Source organism: Gasterosteus aculeatus, chromosome 1, assembly GCF_964276395.1.
Source record: "Gasterosteus aculeatus chromosome 1, fGasAcu3.hap1.1, whole genome shotgun sequence".
Lineage (NCBI taxonomy): Eukaryota > Metazoa > Chordata > Actinopteri > Perciformes > Gasterosteidae > Gasterosteus > Gasterosteus aculeatus.
This window is the reverse complement of record NC_135688.1, coordinates 23,523,183-23,543,324: the sequence shown is the minus strand read 5'-3', so window position 1 is coordinate 23,543,324 and position 20,142 is coordinate 23,523,183. Positions and strand designations below refer to the sequence as shown.

The following is a 20,142-nucleotide window of genomic DNA, read 5'->3' as shown; positions in this document are numbered from 1 at the left end:
GTAGACACAGTATCTTGGACGTCACCTATTTGTGGTATTGTGTGTGTGTGTGTCAGACGGATTCCAAGGTGAACGGCACAGCGCTGTCCTCTCCTTCCACCTCCTCTCAGCGCTCCGACTCCTCCCTCCCTCTGCTACGTGTGGCTGCCAGCCAGACTACTGACACAATGGGTGAGAACACACAAGGAAATCCTTTAATTTGTTTTTGTGACTCTACTTCTAGTTTCAGACTTTTTGGAAAGTACCTTGACTTAAAGTAGTCGTGAAGGAATTGTGCCAATGAGTTTGTTTATGAAAATTGAGAGAGAGAAAACGTCTCCTTACTGTTTCAGGTGATGACGAGCTGTCCAGCCCCTCCCAAGATGCATCAGGGTTGGAAGAAGTGATGGAACAGCTCAATAATTCGTTTCCACACAGCCAGGGTACCGACCAAACAAATCCACAACATCCACTCTGTTCTGTTTGAAATCAACTGCATGGTTGAAAGCATTTACGTGTTTCTGAGAAGTGAAGCTTTACTTAAGGCATAAAAGGGGTCAGCTTTGAACTTATTAAAAGCATCAGAATGACGCCTATTATGAACATGTCTAGCTAACTAGCCGAGGATAAAGTGAAAGTAGACGGTTTGAAACTCAGGTTTTGGCCCTAACAAGAGCTTTTCAAAGGTCAGAATCAGAGGTTTGGTTGCAGGACTACGGCTTCGTACCCTCAGAATCAGAATGTTACATATAGAATCATACAGAATCAGGGTCCCCCAGCGGGCTTCGCCGCCTGTTAACCTCATGCTGTATTGAAGCTCACACCACACAACCACAAACTGTTTCCAATGTTTACTGAAGGTAAAAATCGGTTAAGATTAAGATCCGCTGGTCCCCCTCCCGCTCCAATCAGAGCCTCATGACCCCTGCGAGCCTTAAGTAAAGCGTTACTTGTCGTTCTCATTCTCTACCGACGAGGCTGATTTTTTTTTCTCTTTCCTCCTATTTCTTCTTCCTCTTTCCTCCTCTTCTTCTCCATGAGCCAGCAGGGCGAAGGGGACACCCATGAAAGGTTAGTGGCTTAACTTGACCCCCCCCCCCCCCACCACCTGAATTTCCAGCCGCCCTTTTCCACATCTCATTCATGACTTTAGGCTGTTGTAGTGGGTACGATTGTGGCCCCGTGGTGCAGTGACGCGTCTTTTCCTCCCTTTTCATTTCCTCTTCTTTCACACCGACGCCCTGTTCTGCACAGCAGCGAGAAGCGGCGTGTGTGTGTGCGTGTGTGTGTGCGCGTAGAAACATAGAGCTCTCTATGCATGCAGCGCTACGGTCACGCGCTCAGCATTTGGGGGTCCCCGGAGATTTCGCCACAATTTGATGCGATGAGAACAGTTAGTTCTGAGCCGTGAGTGAAATGTCATCATACAGTGGCTCCTGTGAACTCTCGGCGTTACCTGTGGACTGCCACCATGCGAGCTTTGTACTGCTCCCATGTGGCCCCCCAGGGTGTCCGTTGTGGCCCCATACGCAGACCTTTTACCTCCGTTGAAGGGGTTTTTTCGTGTTGGGGCCGGCGGTTCACAGATCCACGGAAAGAAGTCGGTCCCCACTGTGTATTTGAATCAGAAGCTTTGCCGGAGGTCCGATGTGCTAGTAGCTGTTCTGTGGCGTACTAAACCTTTTCCCCACTCGCCTGCTCTCCCCTTATTCCCTCATTGGCATGTGTATCGTCACATATAAGCATTGTATCATTCTAGTATGCATATTCTATAATGGGCCTTTAATAATGTTCCAACTGGAGCAGCTGGTGTGTTTGTGTGTTTAACCGTGGTGTTGCTGCTTGAAGGGCTTTCCTGTATCATGAGGTTCATACGCGGTACCCGTGGCTCGCCAGATCCGGTGAACGTTGATGATGTCATCAACCTCAGACCCAACGGCGGCTAGATTCCAAGTAGATTTGGGACTCTCCGAGCAAGGAACGAGCCCATGATCCAATTCCCAACGAGCACCCGGGGCTTCCGTAGTGATGTCATCACGAAGCTCCTGCAGACGTCTCGTTGCGTAACGAGCGCGCAGACTTCTACCCGTGCTCACGCTAAACTGTTATGTGAGCATGTTGGGTGTAAGCATTTACTTTCTCTCTCTCTCTCTCTCTCTCTCCCTCCAGGTCGCAGCATTGGCAGCTTGTTCCACATGGCCGACGATCTGGGCCGCGCCATGGAGTCACTGGTCAGCGTGATGACACACGAGCAGAGCGCCAAACAGCAGGAGGCCCTGCCCTACTGACCGGACCCTCATCCCCCGCGTCCTCCCTCTCTCCCTAAAAACGCATGCTTTTTTTCTATTCATATCGACTGAATTGGAAAAGTTTACAAAGAGAATATATAACGTCTATTTTTATGAAGGATTGCAGTTCCAGCAAAAAAAACAACTAAAGAAAAACGTGTACATTTCAGTAGTTTCTTAAAACGTCCTGAAATAGTTTTATTAATAACAGAAGCTGGTTTTTAAACTTCTATGCAATGTATAAAACGAGTACGAGATGGGGTGGGTGGGCAAAGTGAGGTGAGCTACAGATGGGTGTGTTCAGTGCAGTTGAATATTTGCCATCTCTTTGTAATTGCGGGAAAAAAGCAAAAGCATTTCAGATATTTGTATCAAAAAATAGAATGATTGTAATCATAAGGGTGCTTTCTAAGAGGAAAATGTCTTTCGATAACAGCGTACACTACTGTCAAGGCAATGCAGGCATCCTGGATCTTTACAGTACGTTGTCAGTGCAACTGTGTGAGTTTGTTTGCGTGTGCGTTTGTGTGGTCGTGCCTAATTTCCACATTATACAACGGCTTTTTTTCTGCTTTTTGGGGCGGGGGGGGGGGGTTGGTTTGACAAACCTCAAAACCTTTGAATTATTCATTCATCCGTCCATCGCTCCATCCATCGATCAGCATCTCCATGGCAACCTGTTTTTGATGGCGGTACTGGTTTTCAGCACGGGGTGCTTCAAATCAAACAAATCTATTTGAAGACTATTTGCCAACAATTGAGCTACATTGTTGAAAAGAGTATCAATTTTTTTTTTTTTCTCAAGTAGTCGGGGGGGCAAGGAATTGGGTTTTTTTTTAATCTCTCTGTGGAATTTTCTTCCACGGGGGGATTTCCAGCACCCCTTTTAACTTGATTGCCCCCTGAAGGAGTAAAACACTGGATCCTACATTTCCCACAATGCAACTTCAGTGGAACTCATTGATGGCTGTGTTGGGACACTGACCATGTTTACATCCACTAAATGTTCCCTATTTTGAAAGACAGTATTCCTAACTGGTTTGTATTGGCTAATGAAACAAAAAATGTGCTTATATTCCTGTTTCGTTGTTTATCACGTAGGGACAAGTGGAACGTCATTGTTTGTTTGGACTGACTGGTTGTTGGATGTCGTCTCCTACTTTCATCCTTTCAACCACCCTTTTGGATAAACGCTGATATTTGCACATATGAAAGAAACCTGTTTATTGGAGTCCTTCATCTTGCTTAGAAGTACGGTGTGTTTATCCTTTAGGCTTTTGGCCACGTGTCGCACTGGGAATGAAAGCCGCGTGTAAAAAACAACAACCTAATCCAAATATTGCCCATAAACATGAGAAATGTTTGCTGATTCCACTGTCATAAATGGAAAATGCTCATTTCATAACAGGGCCTAATTTAGAATATCTATAGAAAGTATTTTATTAACATGAGCCAAGTCAAATTTTGAATATTGTCCTAAATAATAGTGGAATCGTGCATGTAAACGTAGTCAGTGATGTGTGGAATAAACGGTCATCTTCTTGAAGCTGCCGATATGTGCGGTTAAAAGAGGAACACATCTCCAAGACTTCCTGCTTATTGCACTGGTACAACTTAAGTGAGGATTTGATCCCAAAAAGAAGCATTTTCTCACCGTCTTAGGCCTGTGGAGTACACACAGTACTCGCAGTACTCCGCGTACAGGAGTACCAGTGGGCCGATCCTCCCTGTCAGAAGTACTGCTGTAGGGAGAAGAATGTGATCTTGAATGAAATGGAGCTCCGTCCCTCAGAGCGCTGACGGAGGAGCCGCCCGAGCCGAATGTTGGGATGCATTCACCGCATCGCTCACCTCTTCTGAGATTCACCCCTCCAATATGAACGTGCAGGGGAATCCGTGCACACTACTGTCACACCTGGGTCATGCTAGACGTTTGTTTTCTGCGTGGAGGTTTTATTCTATCTGTGTCTTTGTCTTTGGTTAAAAATGCTTTTTTTTTTTTGTGTGTGCCGTGTGAGGTGTTCTGATATTAGCATGTGTGACTGAATAAACTCCAATCTTTATTTAATGTACAACCACTCCGGTGCGTGATGCCCTTTGTGTTATCGTATTCTTGCAGCGCGATCGAAGAGGATTTGTTTTATTTTTTGATCCAGACACTGAATTGTTTTTTTTTCTTCATTTCTAACATGAAATAACACGACAATACTTCACAACATATCAGATTCCACCAAATATATGCCTTACTACTGTATTATAAAATGCTTTACTGTGTATCAATAAAGCACGCAGTTATGTTGATTTGACTTGCCTCTTCGTTTTGTCTTTGTCTTGTTTTTTTTGCGGAATAAACAAAAGAAATTACACTAACCTCCAGTTTAACAGCTCGCTTGACCTCAAGTCTGGAGCAACTTACACACTTGTATGCATGTAAACCCCATAAAGAACTTATTCATTCCCCGTGTGCAAGTTAAACTGTTTATGCGTATATCTTCTTTTTTTTCAAAATTATTTTGACAGAAATGTTCCTCTAAACTTAGAACCAATTGACCTGAATTGTCCAGGTGAAGCGCTGCTTTTGAATTTAAACCATCGTTGGAAAATAGGTAGCAAGTATTTTATTGTTTCCACATCCAGACGTCACAGAGCAACTTAACGATTCCCCACCAGTGGGAAGGAAAATAGTCATTTGTCACGGATGAAAAGATTTTTAATAGATTTCAACCTTCAAACGGGAAAATGAAATAGTAGAATGCGGCCTTATCTCATTTAACAGCATTTGGACAGGCCGGTAAAACCTGAATTCCTTTGGGTTCCAATTGAGTCCTAAAAAGGAAACCGCTAAAGAGATCTAATATCTCCCGTGGATTTCAAACACAAATTGTACAGTTTTTAAATTTGTATAAGAAAAAACATTTAAAACATATTTATAATTTATTTTAGGAATAACGGGGAGTTAAGGACAGAGTTAGAAGGATGATTCCTTTTCCATCAGTGTACTTACACAATAAACTATGCGAGGTCCGATAAAAGGTTAACAAAAAGGTGTCTTCTATGCTCATCTACCGAAGAGAAGAGATGGCAAGAACAGCCTCAATGAAGTCTGCTGCAAGTGTTCTTGGATCTTACTTTCCGCTTGGTTTTTGCCATGTAGTATTTGCTACTAACACAAAGCCCCAGATAAGCCTCTAACCGCTGGTGCGTTAAAACCAAACCGCGGCCTTTCCTAGACTTGGCGAAATGGTGGCGCCAAGAGACACCCGATGCTTTAATTGGTGACCCCAGAAGGTCCAAGCATCCATATGGGACGAGTTGGGAGCTCTAGTCTATTCTACTGTCGTTTGGGTCTAAAGCTCCACAATCCTCTCAGGATCCCAATCAAAGCGTATCGGAAGGACCTCATCCTGTACGCGTAGAGGATCGGGTTGAGGGCCGAGTTGACGTGGGAGAGCAAAATGGCCGCCAGTGTGAGGGACATGGGCACATCGCACCGCGGGCAAAACAGCAGGACGCAGTTGATGATATGGATGGGCATCCAGCACGCCATGAAGAGGAACAGCACAAGAAAGAGGGAGGTGGCTTTACGCGTCTCCTGGCGGGTGCGAAGGGCCAATTTGGCCCCGTTGGGTTCTCCGGGAGCGACGGAGCCCGAGCTGGCAGGTCCTGCCGAGGCGTTCATTGGGCCTGGCTTTGTAGAGGCCGCGGTGGTCTGGGTTTCAACACTAGACCCGATGCCGGACTCCACCTCCGCCCGAGCCCTGTCTCCGCCCTCACATGCCGCCGCCTCGTCACTGCCTGTGGCGGGATCCGCTCCGCTCACCGTGATGGAGCTCCCGATGTCATCCGTCCCGGTGCTCCCGCCGCTCGCAACGCCTCCCGCGTCCTTCGCAGCCCCCCTGGCCACGGCGATGCGTCTCAGCTGGCGGCGCACGGTGACGAAGATGTGGCCGTAGATGACGAACATGGCCACCAGGGGCACAACGAGGCAGCAGAAGAAGTTGAAGTACACCATGTTGTGCATGTCCACCACACAAGTGAAGATACAGTAGCTGCAATAACAGATGAAAGGGTTTGATGGTAACAACACCAAATAAAAACGGCAACAAGTGTGCGAATATACATCGTAATGCAGTCATTGGGTTTGCCTGCAGTCCTTTAGGTTCCCTCATCCAGCCATCTCATTCGCTTACTCCGAGTTTGCCGGTTGTCTCTTCCAGTCCATGAGCGGCACAGAGCCGGAGATGGCTCCCAGGCCCCAGGTGACCAGCAGGGCCAGCTGGGCATTCCGGGGGCTCATGACGCGCTGGTACTGGAAGGGCAGGAGGATGGCCATGTAGCGCTCTGCTGCGACAGCGAGCAGACTCAGGATGGAGCTCTGCAAGACAAACCAGAGATCGTACGCTGCAAATGGGGAAACACAAGATTTAAAATGATGTGTAGGTCAAAGGTCGGATCAACTCGGTATTAACAGACATTCTAAAAATAATACAGGGGGGGGGGGGGTCGGGAAATGGTAATGCAAGTACACTATTGCGTTCGATCATAGAAGACATTCGATGAAATGTGCATCGCAGTCCGTTTTCAGACTGAACTGTGCATTCTGACATCAGATGTCGTCCACTAACTGGAACCCCGGAGATTCGAACCCCGGCTCCTCTGTGTCATTGTGTCCCCGCGCAAGACTCCAGACCCCCAGGTCCATGAGCGTGTGTGAATGCTTGTTTTTAAATCTCGATGACAGCTGGCATCTTGCGTGGCAGCCCCCCGCCATCAGTGTACGAACATGTGTGAGTGGGTAAATGTCGACGTGTAGCGTCATACGCTTCATCGTTTATCTGATACTGAAAAAATGTCTGCATTATGAGTCACAAAAAAGAAAATCATTCTCTGGTCCCCCCTGAGCCGCCGCGTTGATGCTCCCACCTACCTGTGTGAGCACCATGAGGAGGCTGAGCAGCACCAGGCAGAGCGGCAGGTCGTGGTGAGGTCGGCCCAGGTCGGTCAGCACCGCGCAGGGGATGGCCACCAGGCCCACCAGGGTGTCCGCCACCGCCAACGACACCTTCCCCCGCACATGCGCACAGAGCAAAACACGTGCTGTCGCTATGCCGCTTGCCGTGTGTCGCGATAAGGGTTCCGCCTTTTTGAAAACGCTTTTCCTCACCAGGAAGTAGTTGGTGACGGTTCGCAGCTTCTTGTTGCGGGTGACGGCCAGACAGACCAGGAAGTTGCCGACTATGGCCAGCAGCGCGATGGTGAGCTCGGTGGCGATGTACAGGCCCTTGGTGCGGGGCAGGTACCCATACGGCATCTGGGCCGAGCAGCCGCCGGGGGTCACGTTCATGGTGGGAGGGACACCGGGACGCCGCAGTAATGGAAAACAACCTGAAGATAATGGCAGTGTTTTGAACCATTTGTAAAGAAGGTCTCAATGAGAGAGTCCAACGGATCTTCCACTTCATTGAATTTGCCCGTCGCCAAGGGAGGTGGGGGGGGGGGCGGTCCTCGTTTACACAGCAATTATCTGGGCCAAAGCACATGGACGGAGGGAGCAACGGTGGTTGTTATGAGGCTTGGCGTGCGGCCTTTTGTGCCGACCAACTGAGCAGTGAAAATGATTCCTGATAAGGGACAAAAACAACGACACAGTCCCAGAGAGTTCACTATTTACACGCACTAATAGGGATTCAGACCTGCTGGTTGTTGCTCTACCCACATGTGAATAGACACTATATATATATACATATTATTAAGTAGATCCTCATTTCCCTGCTATGTAAGCAATTCAAATTATGAAAATGTGTAATTTCGACAATCAGCCTTGACTTATTAGAAACTTCACACAATTATTGGTTTTGCTTCCCCCGATGTGTGGTTCTAGTTTGGTTTGAATCACCCTCCAACATTCTCCCTCTTAATCTCAGTTCTACCTTGATTTCACGCTTGATATGTTGGTAAAGTAATCATTTTAGTCCAGCCCAAATTTCTCATTGGGAATTTCCAGAACCAACATAACAGATGGTGTGTCGTATTTAACAAGCACTCCAGTTGCTTTCTTCGTTGAGCCAAGAAGTGCTCAAAGAACAGTTTAATAACATATGCCAATCTTGTGCATTTATTAATAGAACAGTTGGTCCACAGAAAGTTGATCAAGACTTATTGGATCATTTAATTAATCTCATCACGCAATGAAGCCAAACTTTGCTAAAGCCAAATTTTAAAAAGTGATAATTTTCTGCTTTTCGACTAATTCGACATTTTATGTCTTCATGTTGGTCGTATAAAACAATGCAATCTTGGGTACTTTGTAATCTCTGTTGGGAATATTTCCATATTTAAAAAAAAGAATTGCAAGTTGCATTCTAAATGATATTAGGGGTTAACTCTAATTAGTTTTGTTATAATGCAGACACATTTTGTAGGACCATGACCTATTCCCAATAACTGCAAAGGATCAGGCTGCGTTTCCAAACCGATATTGAAAAAAAAAAACACAGATAGAAACATACAATATGCAACCAGCCTCCCAAGTCCGTTAGAGAGAAACCAAGACGAATTCCTTACTGAGTATCACTTTCGGTGGATGAAATACTTCAGGTTTTGTCCACATAGAGCACTCACCTGCACTACAGGATTCAGGTGCAATCATCACAAAGTTTGCATGGTCCAGACCATCCGGGACACTGATACGATGTGAGGCCGAGGGAGGAGGCGCATCAGAGTGCACTGATGTGCAGGACGAAGCTGGGAAGGGAGCAGGAGGAGCACCACTTTTCCCTCCATCCCTCTCTCTGTGTAATAAAAGACGGTGCAGAATATGTCAATCACAAGCCTGTTTATTGAACAGCAGCGGTTGCCACAGGGGATTTGGATCTGGGTGAAAAGGAAGAGCAGATATGTTTTGATGTAAATCTCCAGCCGGTAATGGACACAACAAACATATTGTAATATATGTTCAATTGTGTACAACTAACCTGCGTTTTCATGTGCTGAAATACTTCATAAAAGAACAATTAACGCGTAAGCCAAACGTAGAATATATGTTGTGCCGCTAGGAAACAAATGCACAACGTGAAAAGTATTTTAAAAATAAATGTAAAAATGACAAATTTTCAAAAGTAAAATCACACAAGTTTTGTACGATTAAAGACTGAATTTATGTGTAAGTTTTTATTGATGTAGTTAGTTAAAAAGTAATTTTCACAATTAAACCCAATTGTTTAGTTATATTATAGCCATCTATGTGTACTGTATGTGTGTCTTCTGTGTATATGTATCTTTATTTCCATTTTATACTGAGATTTGGTAGGAATTCTTATTACGAACACACGTGTCGTGTACGTTCCCACTCCTCGCCGCTTGGTGTCGCCCAAACGCTTAATAAAACCGTTCAAGGAAAATGAGACCAGCTCGGTCGTTTATTCATCCGGACAGCAGTGATTTTCTGATTCACTTAGTTCACTGATGAACACAGCAGCAAGTATCACGATTTATGCAAACAATACCTGATTGCTCTCTAGTTATTGATAATACAAAAATGCGCAAAATAATGAAACGCTTGTAGAACACTTCCGGCTTGGCGCCGACGTGCGCCACGTGACGCGATGACGTTCGCTTGGTTTCACGTTCCGTGACGCCGGACCCGGTAGACTGCATGTCACGTGACTGCACCATGCTGGTGATTTGTTTTTAGCCTTTAGCGAAACGCTGCCTTGAGTCACCGGGATCAGTTATCTCAGTCAGAGGTTGACATTCAGTTACGATATGGTGCGTTATTCTCTGAAGAGGCACGCGTTGTAGCCAGTCAGCTTCCGACAGACACACATTAAGTAGCGTCCGCGGGCTGAGATGTCAGGCTTCAGCTCCGAGCTCATAGACTACCTGGAGGGGAGGATCACCTTCGAGGAGTTCGACCAGCGGAGGGATGAGCGCAAAGCCACGGTACATCACACGTTATTAGCAGAGCTAAGTTAGCATGAATATTTAGCTAAGGCGACGTTTTAAATCCTACTCATTTGTTTCATGTTGGATTCGTCTGTTAAGACTTTGCAATGACAATTATTCTGAAGTGCTTTAGCAGTCCACTATTATGCTTATTCTATTAGACTTGCATTGTTTGTTGTCAGTATCACATAAACTCGGTGTTTCCTTCCCTCCAGATTACACCTGCTAACCCCCCAGCTGGAGCTAAAGCTAAGCTACGTTAGCATAGATAAAGTTTCTAGGTTAAGTTAGCTGAGGCGGCAGTATAGCCTTTTACGTCTTAAACATGTTTAACTCCACACATGTTTTTTTTACACGTAACTACGTCCGTTATTGTTAAACTATAATAGTCTAATATTACACTTGACCAACAATGTGCATTGTTTGATTTTGCTAAGCTAAGATAGCATAGCTCATACAGCAGCATCCCACTACATAATAGCTTTCATGTGTCACAGGAATGATCTAACATTCCTCTACTGGAGATCTGCATCGTCACACACAGCGGCATTCAGGAGGGAACGTGTCTATGATCTGCGTGGTTGCGTAGATAACGTGTGTCCGTTGTGTACCGTTGTGTGTTGTTTGTTCTCTCAGGAGTCCGAGGTACCAGCTGACGGTGTGCAGGAGGATGCTAAGCCCTCCACATCTGCCCCGATCCCGAGTAACGTTGGTAAATACGGTCTGTCTGACACATCGGGACCAATTACGTTTGTTTAGGAAGTGGGGGGGCGCTGTCAGGATCTTTGACCCATTTAAAGTATTCTTTACTTTCCGTGAGTGAAATCTGGTACTTATAGATACACATTAGAAGGAATTTCAAATGTAGATAGATGAGCCATTTTCACTGCGAGAACCGAAATCAATAAAAACATTTTTTTTTTAAAGTTACCTACGTAAATCCTACCTGTTTCCATATCTTAGTCCTACACATTTGCTGGTTTTCTCTGTCGTATATGACACTAAGCTGTATGTTATTGCAATATGAAATTGGGAAAATATCTGCTATTGATCTCATTAGTTCCGACAAATTATCTTGTTTTTTTTAAAACCTTTGTTACATGACTTTAATATTGCCTGAGAAACAAATCTAGATATTAAGACATTAAACTCTCCTGATAATAATAGTACTAACAATACATGATGATAATCGGGAATCCTTGTTTGCAACTAGGCAGAAAGAAGATATGGTTCAGACAATTCACATTATTATATGATGTTATTACTTTATAAGTGTTGATGACATCACTTGACAACACGCTCCCCTCCTGTTAGAGGAGGGAGTCAGCCCGGGAGTCCAGCAGGTCTTTGCCTCCATGCTGGCAGACAGGCCGGAGCCGCCATCTTCAGACGAGCCGGAGGAGGACAGCCTAAGCTATGCTGATGATGATGAAGATGATGACTACAAGGTCGAGGAAGAGGAAAAAGCGAAGATGGAGAAGGTGTTGGCGAAGAAGAGGCTGAAGCTGCGGGGAAAAAGACGGAGGGGCCAGAAAAAGAAAGCGCTGGAGGAAGAGAGCGAGGATTGTGCAGCAGAGGACCCAACGGTGGGGGACGTGTTTGCCCTGGAGATGGAGCTGAGCCGAGAGAACGATAAAATGATGAGGGTGAGGAGGAGGAGGTGTGGGGGTTGTCAGCCTGTTTCCCAGCTCTTGATATATGACAGTTTGACTTCATGTGTGTGCGTGTCCAGGAACGGCGTCATCGAAGCAAGCTCCCCCGAGCTCTGAGAGGCTTGATGGGCGAGGCCAACATTCGCTACGCCAGAGGAGAGAAGGAGGACGCCATCCTGATGTGTATGGAGATCGTAAGACAGGGTATGTAACCAAGTCCTGCACGTTTCTGGAGTTGCAACTTGCAAATGAATAGTCTTCCCCTTCTCTTCCAGCTCCTTTGGCCCATGAGCCTTTCTCCACATTGGCCATGATCTATGAGGATGACCTAGACATGGACAAGGCGCTGCAGTTTGGTCTGATCGCAGCCCACCTGAACTCCGCCGCCTGTGAGGAGTGGATCAGACTGGCAGAAATGTCTCTGGAGCAGGACAACATCAGACAGGCCATTGTCTGCTACTCAAAAGGTCAGTCTGACACAATTTCACTATTTTTAGGAATTTTTTAAGAAAAAAAAAAAATATATATATTGTATAAAAAATATATATATATATATATTTTATAAAACAAAAACAAAATATATACAGTGATCCCTCGCCACTTCGCGGTTCACTTATCGCGGATTCGCTATTTCGCGGATTTTCATATTGCATTTTTTTTTTTTTTGGTGCATTGTGCTCTGCATTCTGATTCGCTAAAAACTCACTCCCGAGCCGTTCATTACAGTTCTCCAACGTAATCGATGGTGGCATGTCGGTGTACAAGGATCTTTTTGCAAAGAAGAAAAAAGAGCGACAACAGCTGCCTATCACTATGTTCTTCTCCCGAAAAAACACACCTGCACCGCGGGCTTCAGAAGAAGAGAACACTGCAGAGCGCAGTCAGGATGCAGCGGCCCAGTCTGAAGAGCAGTGAAACGGCCTACACGCGAGTCACTGTATTTTTATACATGTAATAGTTGCTAATTGTAAAAAAAAAAAAAAAGTTTTCTATTTCGCGGATTTCACTTATCGCGGGTCATTTTCGGAACGTAACCCCCGCGATAAACGAGGGATTACTGTATATATATATATATTTTATAAAACAAAAACAAAAAATATATATATATATAAAAATTATACTCACCGCCCACTATATTAGTCACAACATTCCTCAGAGATTTTGGTCCATATTGACATGATTTGTTGGCTGGACATCCATGATGCGGATCGCCCGTATCTGGTGGCTTTGGAGGCCATTGGAGTACAGGGAACTCATTGACATGTTCAAGAAACCAGTTTGAGAGGATTGCTTTGTGACATGTCCTGCTGGAAGTACCCATCTGAAGATGGTACATTGTGGTCATAAAGGGATGGACATGGTCAGCAACAATAGGTAGGATGCGGCATTTAAACGGTGCTCAATTATTACTAAGAGGCCAAAAGTATGCCAAGAAAATGTCCCCCACACCATTACACCACCAGTAGCAGAACCGTTGATACAAGGCAGGATGGAGCCATGCTTTCATGTTGTTTATGTTGCGCGCGCTCATATTCCAAACCACTTTCCTTTAGTGGCACAGTGGTGGACCTCTGCACACTGTGTGCCGTGCAGAGTAGAGATGGAAGTAGCCAGGCAGCTAATAACATGTTCCTGGCACTATCCTGAAGTGGTCCGTGTGCCACTCAACGTTGCTGGTCCACTGTAGTCTCAATATGTTCTCTTGAGTGACTTTGGTGTTTTTTACAGGGTGAACTAGGGGGGGGGGGGGGGATGTCTAAGCAACTCACCATTCGGCCCCTAGTCAGAGGGCCACAATGTGGAATTAAAACAGTATTGATTCTTCTTCTTCATGCAGCAAAAATATTTCCATACGTGATTTATTTATTCACACTGTCTGCTTCTGAAACACTGCATATTGGTAATGATTCATTGTTAAGAAACAGACAGATCGACTTTTTTTTCCTAAGTTTTACTTTTTGTAACAAAAAGTAGATGTGTTACATTTATAAATGAAATGGCAGCATCCATAGGACCAATTTTCAGTGGGTTCGGAATCATCTGACATAACAAGCTGCCGTTACACATAAACCGATGATAAAGACTTAATTTGGACCAAATCCACCTGTTAATGCGCATTCAGCGCTCGTACAGAAATGTGCTTTTTAACGGCATTTGTCTTTGGAATGCTCCTCTCGGCCAATAACATGTGACCTGATGGTTCTTCTCCACCACTGGGTGATAACGTCTTCTCTCGATCCACAGAGGCAGTCTCGCACAGCCTCGTCCGTCGGTCGCGTTTGTCCTCCTCACCCCTCTCATCCTCTCTCCCGCCGCAGCCATCAAGTCCGACCCCACCAACGTGCGCTACTTGTGGGAGCGCGCCAGCCTGCACATGCGCCTGGGGGAGCACAAGCAGTGCATGGACGGCTACCGCAGGATCCTGTCGCTGCTGCCGATGGAGGACGGAGAGCACTTCATGCAGCTCTCCAAGGACATGGCCAAGTAGGGTCAACTCGAACCTGCTACACACACACACACACACACACACAGTTTCATTCATACCATGTGTGTCCCGCTTAGGAGTTACTACGAGAGTAACGACTTGCCCTCGGCCCTCGGTGTCATCGAGGAAGCTCTGGAGCGACACCCCAGCCTGGTCAGCGACGACTTGATCAACATGGCAGCCGAGCTCTACGTGGCCAACCGGCAGTACAACAAGGCGCTGCAGGTAGAAGCCGGGAGCTTGTTCCCGTCCCGCCAGCAGTGGTTACACATCTTCCTTAAATAAGTGTTGATTGTCGTCGTAAAAACCTTCAATTTCCCAGTAATTCATCACACTAAAAGTCCCCCGTTATTTGTGCTGCTTGTTCCCGCTCCATCCCCATATTAAGCTTCACCTGTATCATTTTGTAACTAGGTGTGGCTGTCGAAAACACTACTTACTATGCAAAGCAGTATATTTTGTTTTTAGATGCCATAGAAACTGTAGAATTTAAACTGTTTGAGTTCTACATAGCAGCTAACCGTTGTTCCTTCTTATAACACGGGTGACATTTGACTTATATAAAAGAAAATAAAGTTGCCTGTATATATGAGATGTGAGTTAAATAAATCCTGGTCTTTCTTTAAATGAATGTGTGTATTTTGTGTGTTTTCACAGGTCTTGGTCCAGTTTGCAGGTATAGTTTTGGAATGCAATGAATCCACATCAGGGTGCGACAGAAAACAACAACAACAAGAAAAAGAAGAAGAGGAGAAAGCTGGAGAGGAGACCAATGAGACCAATGAAGAAGACGCAAAGACTGAGGCAGAAATTGCTCTTAAAGACAACTGTGAGTAAATCTGAAAAAAAGTCCATCTATATGCAGATATTTCCCTTTTATTGTCACAGACAACACGTCAATCAAGAGTGAACTGATTAGGTGTTGTAGGTAAAAGGTCAATGTCACCTCAAGGAAACCGTTTGGGCCATAACTGCTTGGCTAAATATGACAAATGTATTCGGGTTAAACTTTTCTGTTAAATTCCCACGGTGAAGCAGGTTTTCTAACCATCAGTCTGTCTCCAGGTGAAATTAAAGATGTCCTTGTACCAGACAGCACCCCGGTGGACCTTAGGGCCAAGCTGACTGTCTGCCTCATACACCTGCATGTCAACACACCCTTGGAGGTAAACAGAATTTAAAAAAAAACAAGCTTTTTTGGTAACGGAAAGTGGTTACGACCCCCGTTCCGTCGCTCTGAACCCCCCCCACCCTCTCACAGGGGCTGGTGTCATCGCTGATGGAGCAGAGTCCGGATGAGATCGGTGACTTGTACCTGGATGTGGGCGAGGCCTTCCTGGACGAGGGCGAGTACATGAGCGCTCTGCCTCTGCTGTCGGCCCTCGTCATATCCGAGCAGTACAACCTGGCTGTCGTCTGGCTGCGACACGCAGGTAGTTAAAGAGTCAAATATCACAAATAATTAACGATCATTTCTGGCCTAAATAGTTTAACTGCGAATGTGTCCTTAATCTGATGAGATATTGTGTTCATTTGAAGACCTTATCCATTGCATATGGTTCCTATGAACTGAAGAGTAGAGTTAAATTGAACATTTTAGTTAACGTCAGGATCTCTGGAAGCATACTTCTCTGTGTGTGAAACATTTCATCTGGTCTGCAGAACTGGATTTAATTGTGCTGTATGTGTGAAAGGGAAAACCCAATGTGCAGCCTTTGTGACTCTCCCCACACAGAGTGTCTGAAGGCGCTAGGCCACATGGAGGCGGCAGCGCAGAGCTACACCAAAGTGGTGGACATGGCTCCGCAGCACCTGGAGGCGCGCCTCTCCCTGGCCACCCTGCAGCAGCAGCTGGGCCGGCCCGAGCGCGCCCTCAAGGCCCTGGAGTCCATGTACGACAGCGAGACGCTGGCCCAGGACTCATCGGCTGCACAGAAGGCATGGGCTATTATCATCATCATTATTATTATTATTATTATTATTAGTGTGAGAGTCACAGGTGACTTTGTTGACATAACAGACAAAAGATTTCTGGTGTTAAGCACTCCTCTAGTGGTCAGGGGGGACGAAATGGAACGTTCGGTCTTATAAAATGGTCTGATCCACTATTAGACACCGTATGAGATCAATAAATTAATAAATATATATTTTTTGTTATTATAATGCATGACTTTTCCTCTGATTTGAGGGTTTGTTTTAATGCTTATTTCTTTTACACGCTGCGGTTGTAGGAATTGAAGCTGCTTCTGCATCGTTCCACACTGCTAAAGACTCAGGGAGAAACACAGGACTACCTGGACGCTATGATCACAATGATCTCCATGCTACTCAAGGTACCACAGTCTGACCCGTGCACACACAGAGGGGGGGTGGGGGGAGGGGGTCGATCTAGGTCAGGTGTTAGCTTTTGCCCCTCTGTCGCGGTTCGTGCTGAGACTATTTGTTAATATGGTAGGTGTGATTTAATGTCTTGTGGGCGTCCGGTTGGATTTTTATCCTGTAGGCCAAAACTCTCACCTCGTTCTGTTCTTAAACTTGAGTAATGCAACGTATTCCTGGATCATACAAGGTTATACAGAGTATTTTGTTAAACGTAGACTTTAATGCACCATCCATTCTCCCTGTCTCAGGTGGCCATGCAGCGCGCCATGGTGTGCGTGCGCTCTGTGACCGTGTCAGGCAAAAGTCACCTGAGGCTGGTGAAGGCCACCCTGCCAGAGATCGCTGACCACGAGGCGGCCTACCTGGACAATACCGGTAAGAAGTGTGCGTTATCTGTTGGCGGTCTGCCTTAACGTCCCGGTGGGGGATTCCATAATGTAATATGTGATCCGGTCTGACTCGAGGGATATAAATCCAACCCCTCAATTTTGGTTTGACTGCTGCAAAGGGGGCGGGACTTAATCTCAATAGGGCGCTAAAGAGGACGGTTGGTTGTACACGCAACTCCCTCACCTGCTAGCTGCTAGCTCAAGTAGGTATTTGCAGATGTTACCCCCCCCCTCTGCTTCATCACCAAGCTCCCTCCTCCAAAAAGGGAAAATTCCACATCGCCATTATTATCAGTTTCACTTTTTTCTTGATTCCCATGTAACAGAATATTTTGAAAAGCCTACAGCTAATTAACTTTATTTATATCATCAGCTGTTCTTTAACTTTGATAAAGTCGTCTCACATCTGCACACGTGTATGTGGTCGTCCCTCGTGCCCAGGCAAGACCAACGTCCTGTCCAAGGAGGACTGGTGGCAGCTGCTGGTGAGCTGCGTGCTGACGCTGTGCGACGTGCGGCGCTACGAGGAGGCCGAGCTGCTGGTGGAGTCCGCCATGGAGTTCTACTCGTTCTACGACAACAAGCCCCGGAGGAAGGAGATGGAGTGCTTCGGCCTGTCCGCCACCATCCTCGACCTCAACCACTACAAGGCCTACAACTACATCAGGTGGGCTCGCTCCGTCCGCTCCGTCCGCCGGGGAACCGGTCGCTCACCGTGGGTCGTTCTTGGGCGGTTGTTGGAAACCACAGCGTGACTTGTCTGTTGTCCTCTTCGCAACAGATTGATGCTGATGGAATCTGTGGATCGGCCTCAGCTTTGGAATATTTTCAACCAGGTCTGTAAATAGATCTTTTCATTAAAAAAACAACCTCCTTTAATCGCATAGGGCGCTACTTTTAAAGGGACGATTTAGATCTTTTGAATTAAAGTAAAGCACTGGACGATATGTTTAAAATGCCCTGTTTATTTATAGTTGAACGATTGTTATCACCATCTAGATTTGGTAACACTCAATTCACCAAATTTGTCAGCTATTTCATATTGAAATCAATTAACAATATCGTGTCAATTTTTGGATTGACTTTGCGTAGCGGATCTACTCACTGAGGTAATCAAATGAGTACCATGATAGTGGTGAAAATATTCGCATGGTACACTCCTTTTTTGAGCTGGTCCAAATTATTTTTTGCTGCTATGTGTCCTAATTGTTTTTTCCGCCCCCCCCCCCCCCCCCAGCTGACCATAACCTCCCATCACCAGCGTCACCATCGCTTCTGTCTACGTATGTTGTTAAAAAATCCCACCAACCTCGCCTTGGGCTTCCTGTGCGGTCACAACGCACTGGTGTCGGGGAGCTTCAAACACGCACTGGGTAACACGCGCACACACACACGCACACACACACGCACACACACACACGTCCGCCCGCTACAACTGACTGCACTCCTTGTTCTGTTTTAGAGGATGGAATAATATACCTGAATATATCCTGGTAGATTAAGTACAAAATGGTTTAACAAAACAGTGTTGCAGCAGTAAGTCTATGATTTAAATTGAATTTAACTAAAAAGTATTTTTTTTATTCTTTAAATGGGATTTGGAATCATGAATTGGGGATTCACCGAATCATCAGGGAGATTTCCAAAACCTTGTGAAGGAAAAAGCTGAAAGCCATGATTGTTTTAGCCAGCAGGCCTCCCAATTGGTATTTATCCAACACATTTTGTGTGTCTACAGGCCAGTACATCCAGGTCTTCCAGAACCAGCCCACAGTCCCACTTCACAGCCTGTGTGTGGGTCTCACCTTTATCCACATGGCCTCTCAGAAGTATGTCGACAAACGGCATACGCTGGTGATGCAGGTAGTTTATTTATTTGTGTATGTGTTGTTTGTGTATTGTGGCGATCACATTAAATTAAACCAGCACTACAGAGCGTCACACTTCACTATCCGTCTCCGCTCTTCCTAAACGCCTGCGTCTTTCAGGGCTTCTCCTTTCTGTGGCGGTACGTGGACCTCCGCGGAGTGTGTCAGGAGACCATGTACAACCTGGGCAGAGCGCTGCACCAGATAGGCCTCACGCACTTGGCCATACATTACTACAAGGCGGCTCTCGACCTGCCGGCTCAGAAACTAGAGGTACGCATACATGTTTTGTTTTACTTTTATTAAGGGAACAATAAATAGACCTATATTCTACAACTTTTTTTTTCAGGGTCTCCCTGATGATCATGGGGATCTGAGGAGGGAGATTGCCTTCAACCTCTCTCTCATCTACCAGGCCAGCGGGAACATGGGGATGGCCCACCAGCTCATAAACACACACTGCATTATTTGATTTATAAAAAATATATATATTTACATTGTGAGTACATTCAAAACTGGATGAAATTGGTGCCTTCAAAAAAAGGGCAGGACATTTTATTTATTTATGAATAAAACAAAACGTAACTATTTTTAGATTGATAAAAGCCAAATAAAATTGGATATTAATTCAAAAACAAATGAAATGATGAAAGTGAATCAATTTTTTATTTTTACTGATTTTTCTTTGTTGATGTATGTTTTAGATGGTACTAATTTCACTGTTGGACAAAAAGTCAAAGGATCCTTTCAGCCGTATTGAGAGCTGGCTGGTTTTTATACATTAGTTCAGCAGTCCTTTGCTAGTGGATGTAACATGTTCTAATGTTTGATTCAATTGATTGTATTATATGTACATGTATGCACAGCCCTACTTTGCAAAAATCTACTTTTTTTTTAAACCATTAATGTCGTTATAACTAATTTTGTGAAGATGAACTATTTATGTAAATAAATTGTTAATTGATTTTTATTTTTTTTTATTTCCCTTTTTTTTAATTTGAGGTGCCAAACCCCCCCCGAATTGACAGACTTTTCCTTTTGTTGTTGCTGGGATTTATCCACTCGGATTACTGGACAAATCCCTCTTTTCTCCCATCCGAACAGTCTGCTTCCATCGGGTCGCTGCGCTCCATCTAGGGCAGTGGGGGGGGGGGG

The 20,142-nt window shown here is 45.3% G+C and overlaps 3 protein-coding genes across 38 annotated transcripts in view; 2 read left to right on the top strand and 1 right to left on the bottom strand.

Annotated features, from left to right (window-relative positions):
• Nucleotides 1-4,568, top strand: part of dmd (dystrophin) — a 196,625-nt gene extending 192,057 nt beyond the window's left edge. For 23 of the 35 annotated variants that reach the window (XM_078095891.1, XM_040172762.2, XM_040172772.2 and 20 more), the window contains 3 exons: nucleotides 57-171; nucleotides 333-422; nucleotides 2,149-4,568. In XM_078095891.1, the coding sequence (XP_077952017.1) occupies nucleotides 57-171; nucleotides 333-422; nucleotides 2,149-2,267 (324 nt within the window). In that variant the 3' untranslated portion in view covers nucleotides 2,268-4,568. Of the gene's footprint in view, nucleotides 1-56; nucleotides 172-332; nucleotides 423-1,024; nucleotides 1,051-2,148 lie in introns of all 35 variants that reach the window. The other 12 variants (XM_078096388.1, XM_078096132.1, XM_078096309.1 and 9 more) reach the window with 1 other exon arrangement.
• A 304-nt stretch (nucleotides 4,569-4,872) lies between these two features.
• Nucleotides 4,873-7,692, bottom strand: LOC120817046 (adenosine receptor A1-like). Its single transcript, XM_078096636.1, has 3 exons — nucleotides 7,195-7,692; nucleotides 6,458-6,642; nucleotides 4,873-6,316 (listed from the first exon to the last, which is right to left on the bottom strand). Exons 1-3 carry the CDS (start codon nucleotides 7,609-7,611, stop codon nucleotides 5,599-5,601), a joined length of 1,320 nt encoding a protein of 439 aa, XP_077952762.1. The 5' UTR covers nucleotides 7,612-7,692; the 3' UTR covers nucleotides 4,873-5,598.
• Nucleotides 7,693-9,861: 2,169 nt separating this feature from the next.
• On the top strand, nucleotides 9,862-19,952 carry gtf3c3 (general transcription factor IIIC, polypeptide 3). 2 transcript variants are annotated; one of them, XM_040175697.2, is made up of 19 exons: nucleotides 9,862-10,208; nucleotides 10,848-10,923; nucleotides 11,526-11,857; nucleotides 11,944-12,067; nucleotides 12,139-12,330; nucleotides 14,182-14,347; nucleotides 14,426-14,573; nucleotides 15,006-15,177; nucleotides 15,414-15,514; nucleotides 15,610-15,781; nucleotides 16,084-16,286; nucleotides 16,580-16,681; nucleotides 16,979-17,105; nucleotides 17,561-17,786; nucleotides 17,901-17,955; nucleotides 18,357-18,492; nucleotides 18,858-18,982; nucleotides 19,108-19,260; nucleotides 19,337-19,952. In XM_040175697.2, the coding sequence occupies exons 1-19, from the start codon at nucleotides 10,116-10,118 to the stop codon at nucleotides 19,457-19,459; spliced, it is 2,826 nt and encodes a 941-aa protein (XP_040031631.2). In that variant the 5' UTR covers nucleotides 9,862-10,115; the 3' UTR covers nucleotides 19,460-19,952. The 2 variants fall into 2 exon arrangements, with proteins under 2 accessions (XP_040031631.2, XP_040031626.2); XM_040175692.2 differs by having other exon boundaries at nucleotides 9,898-10,208; nucleotides 10,848-10,932.
• Nucleotides 19,953-20,142: the final 190 nt, after the last annotated feature.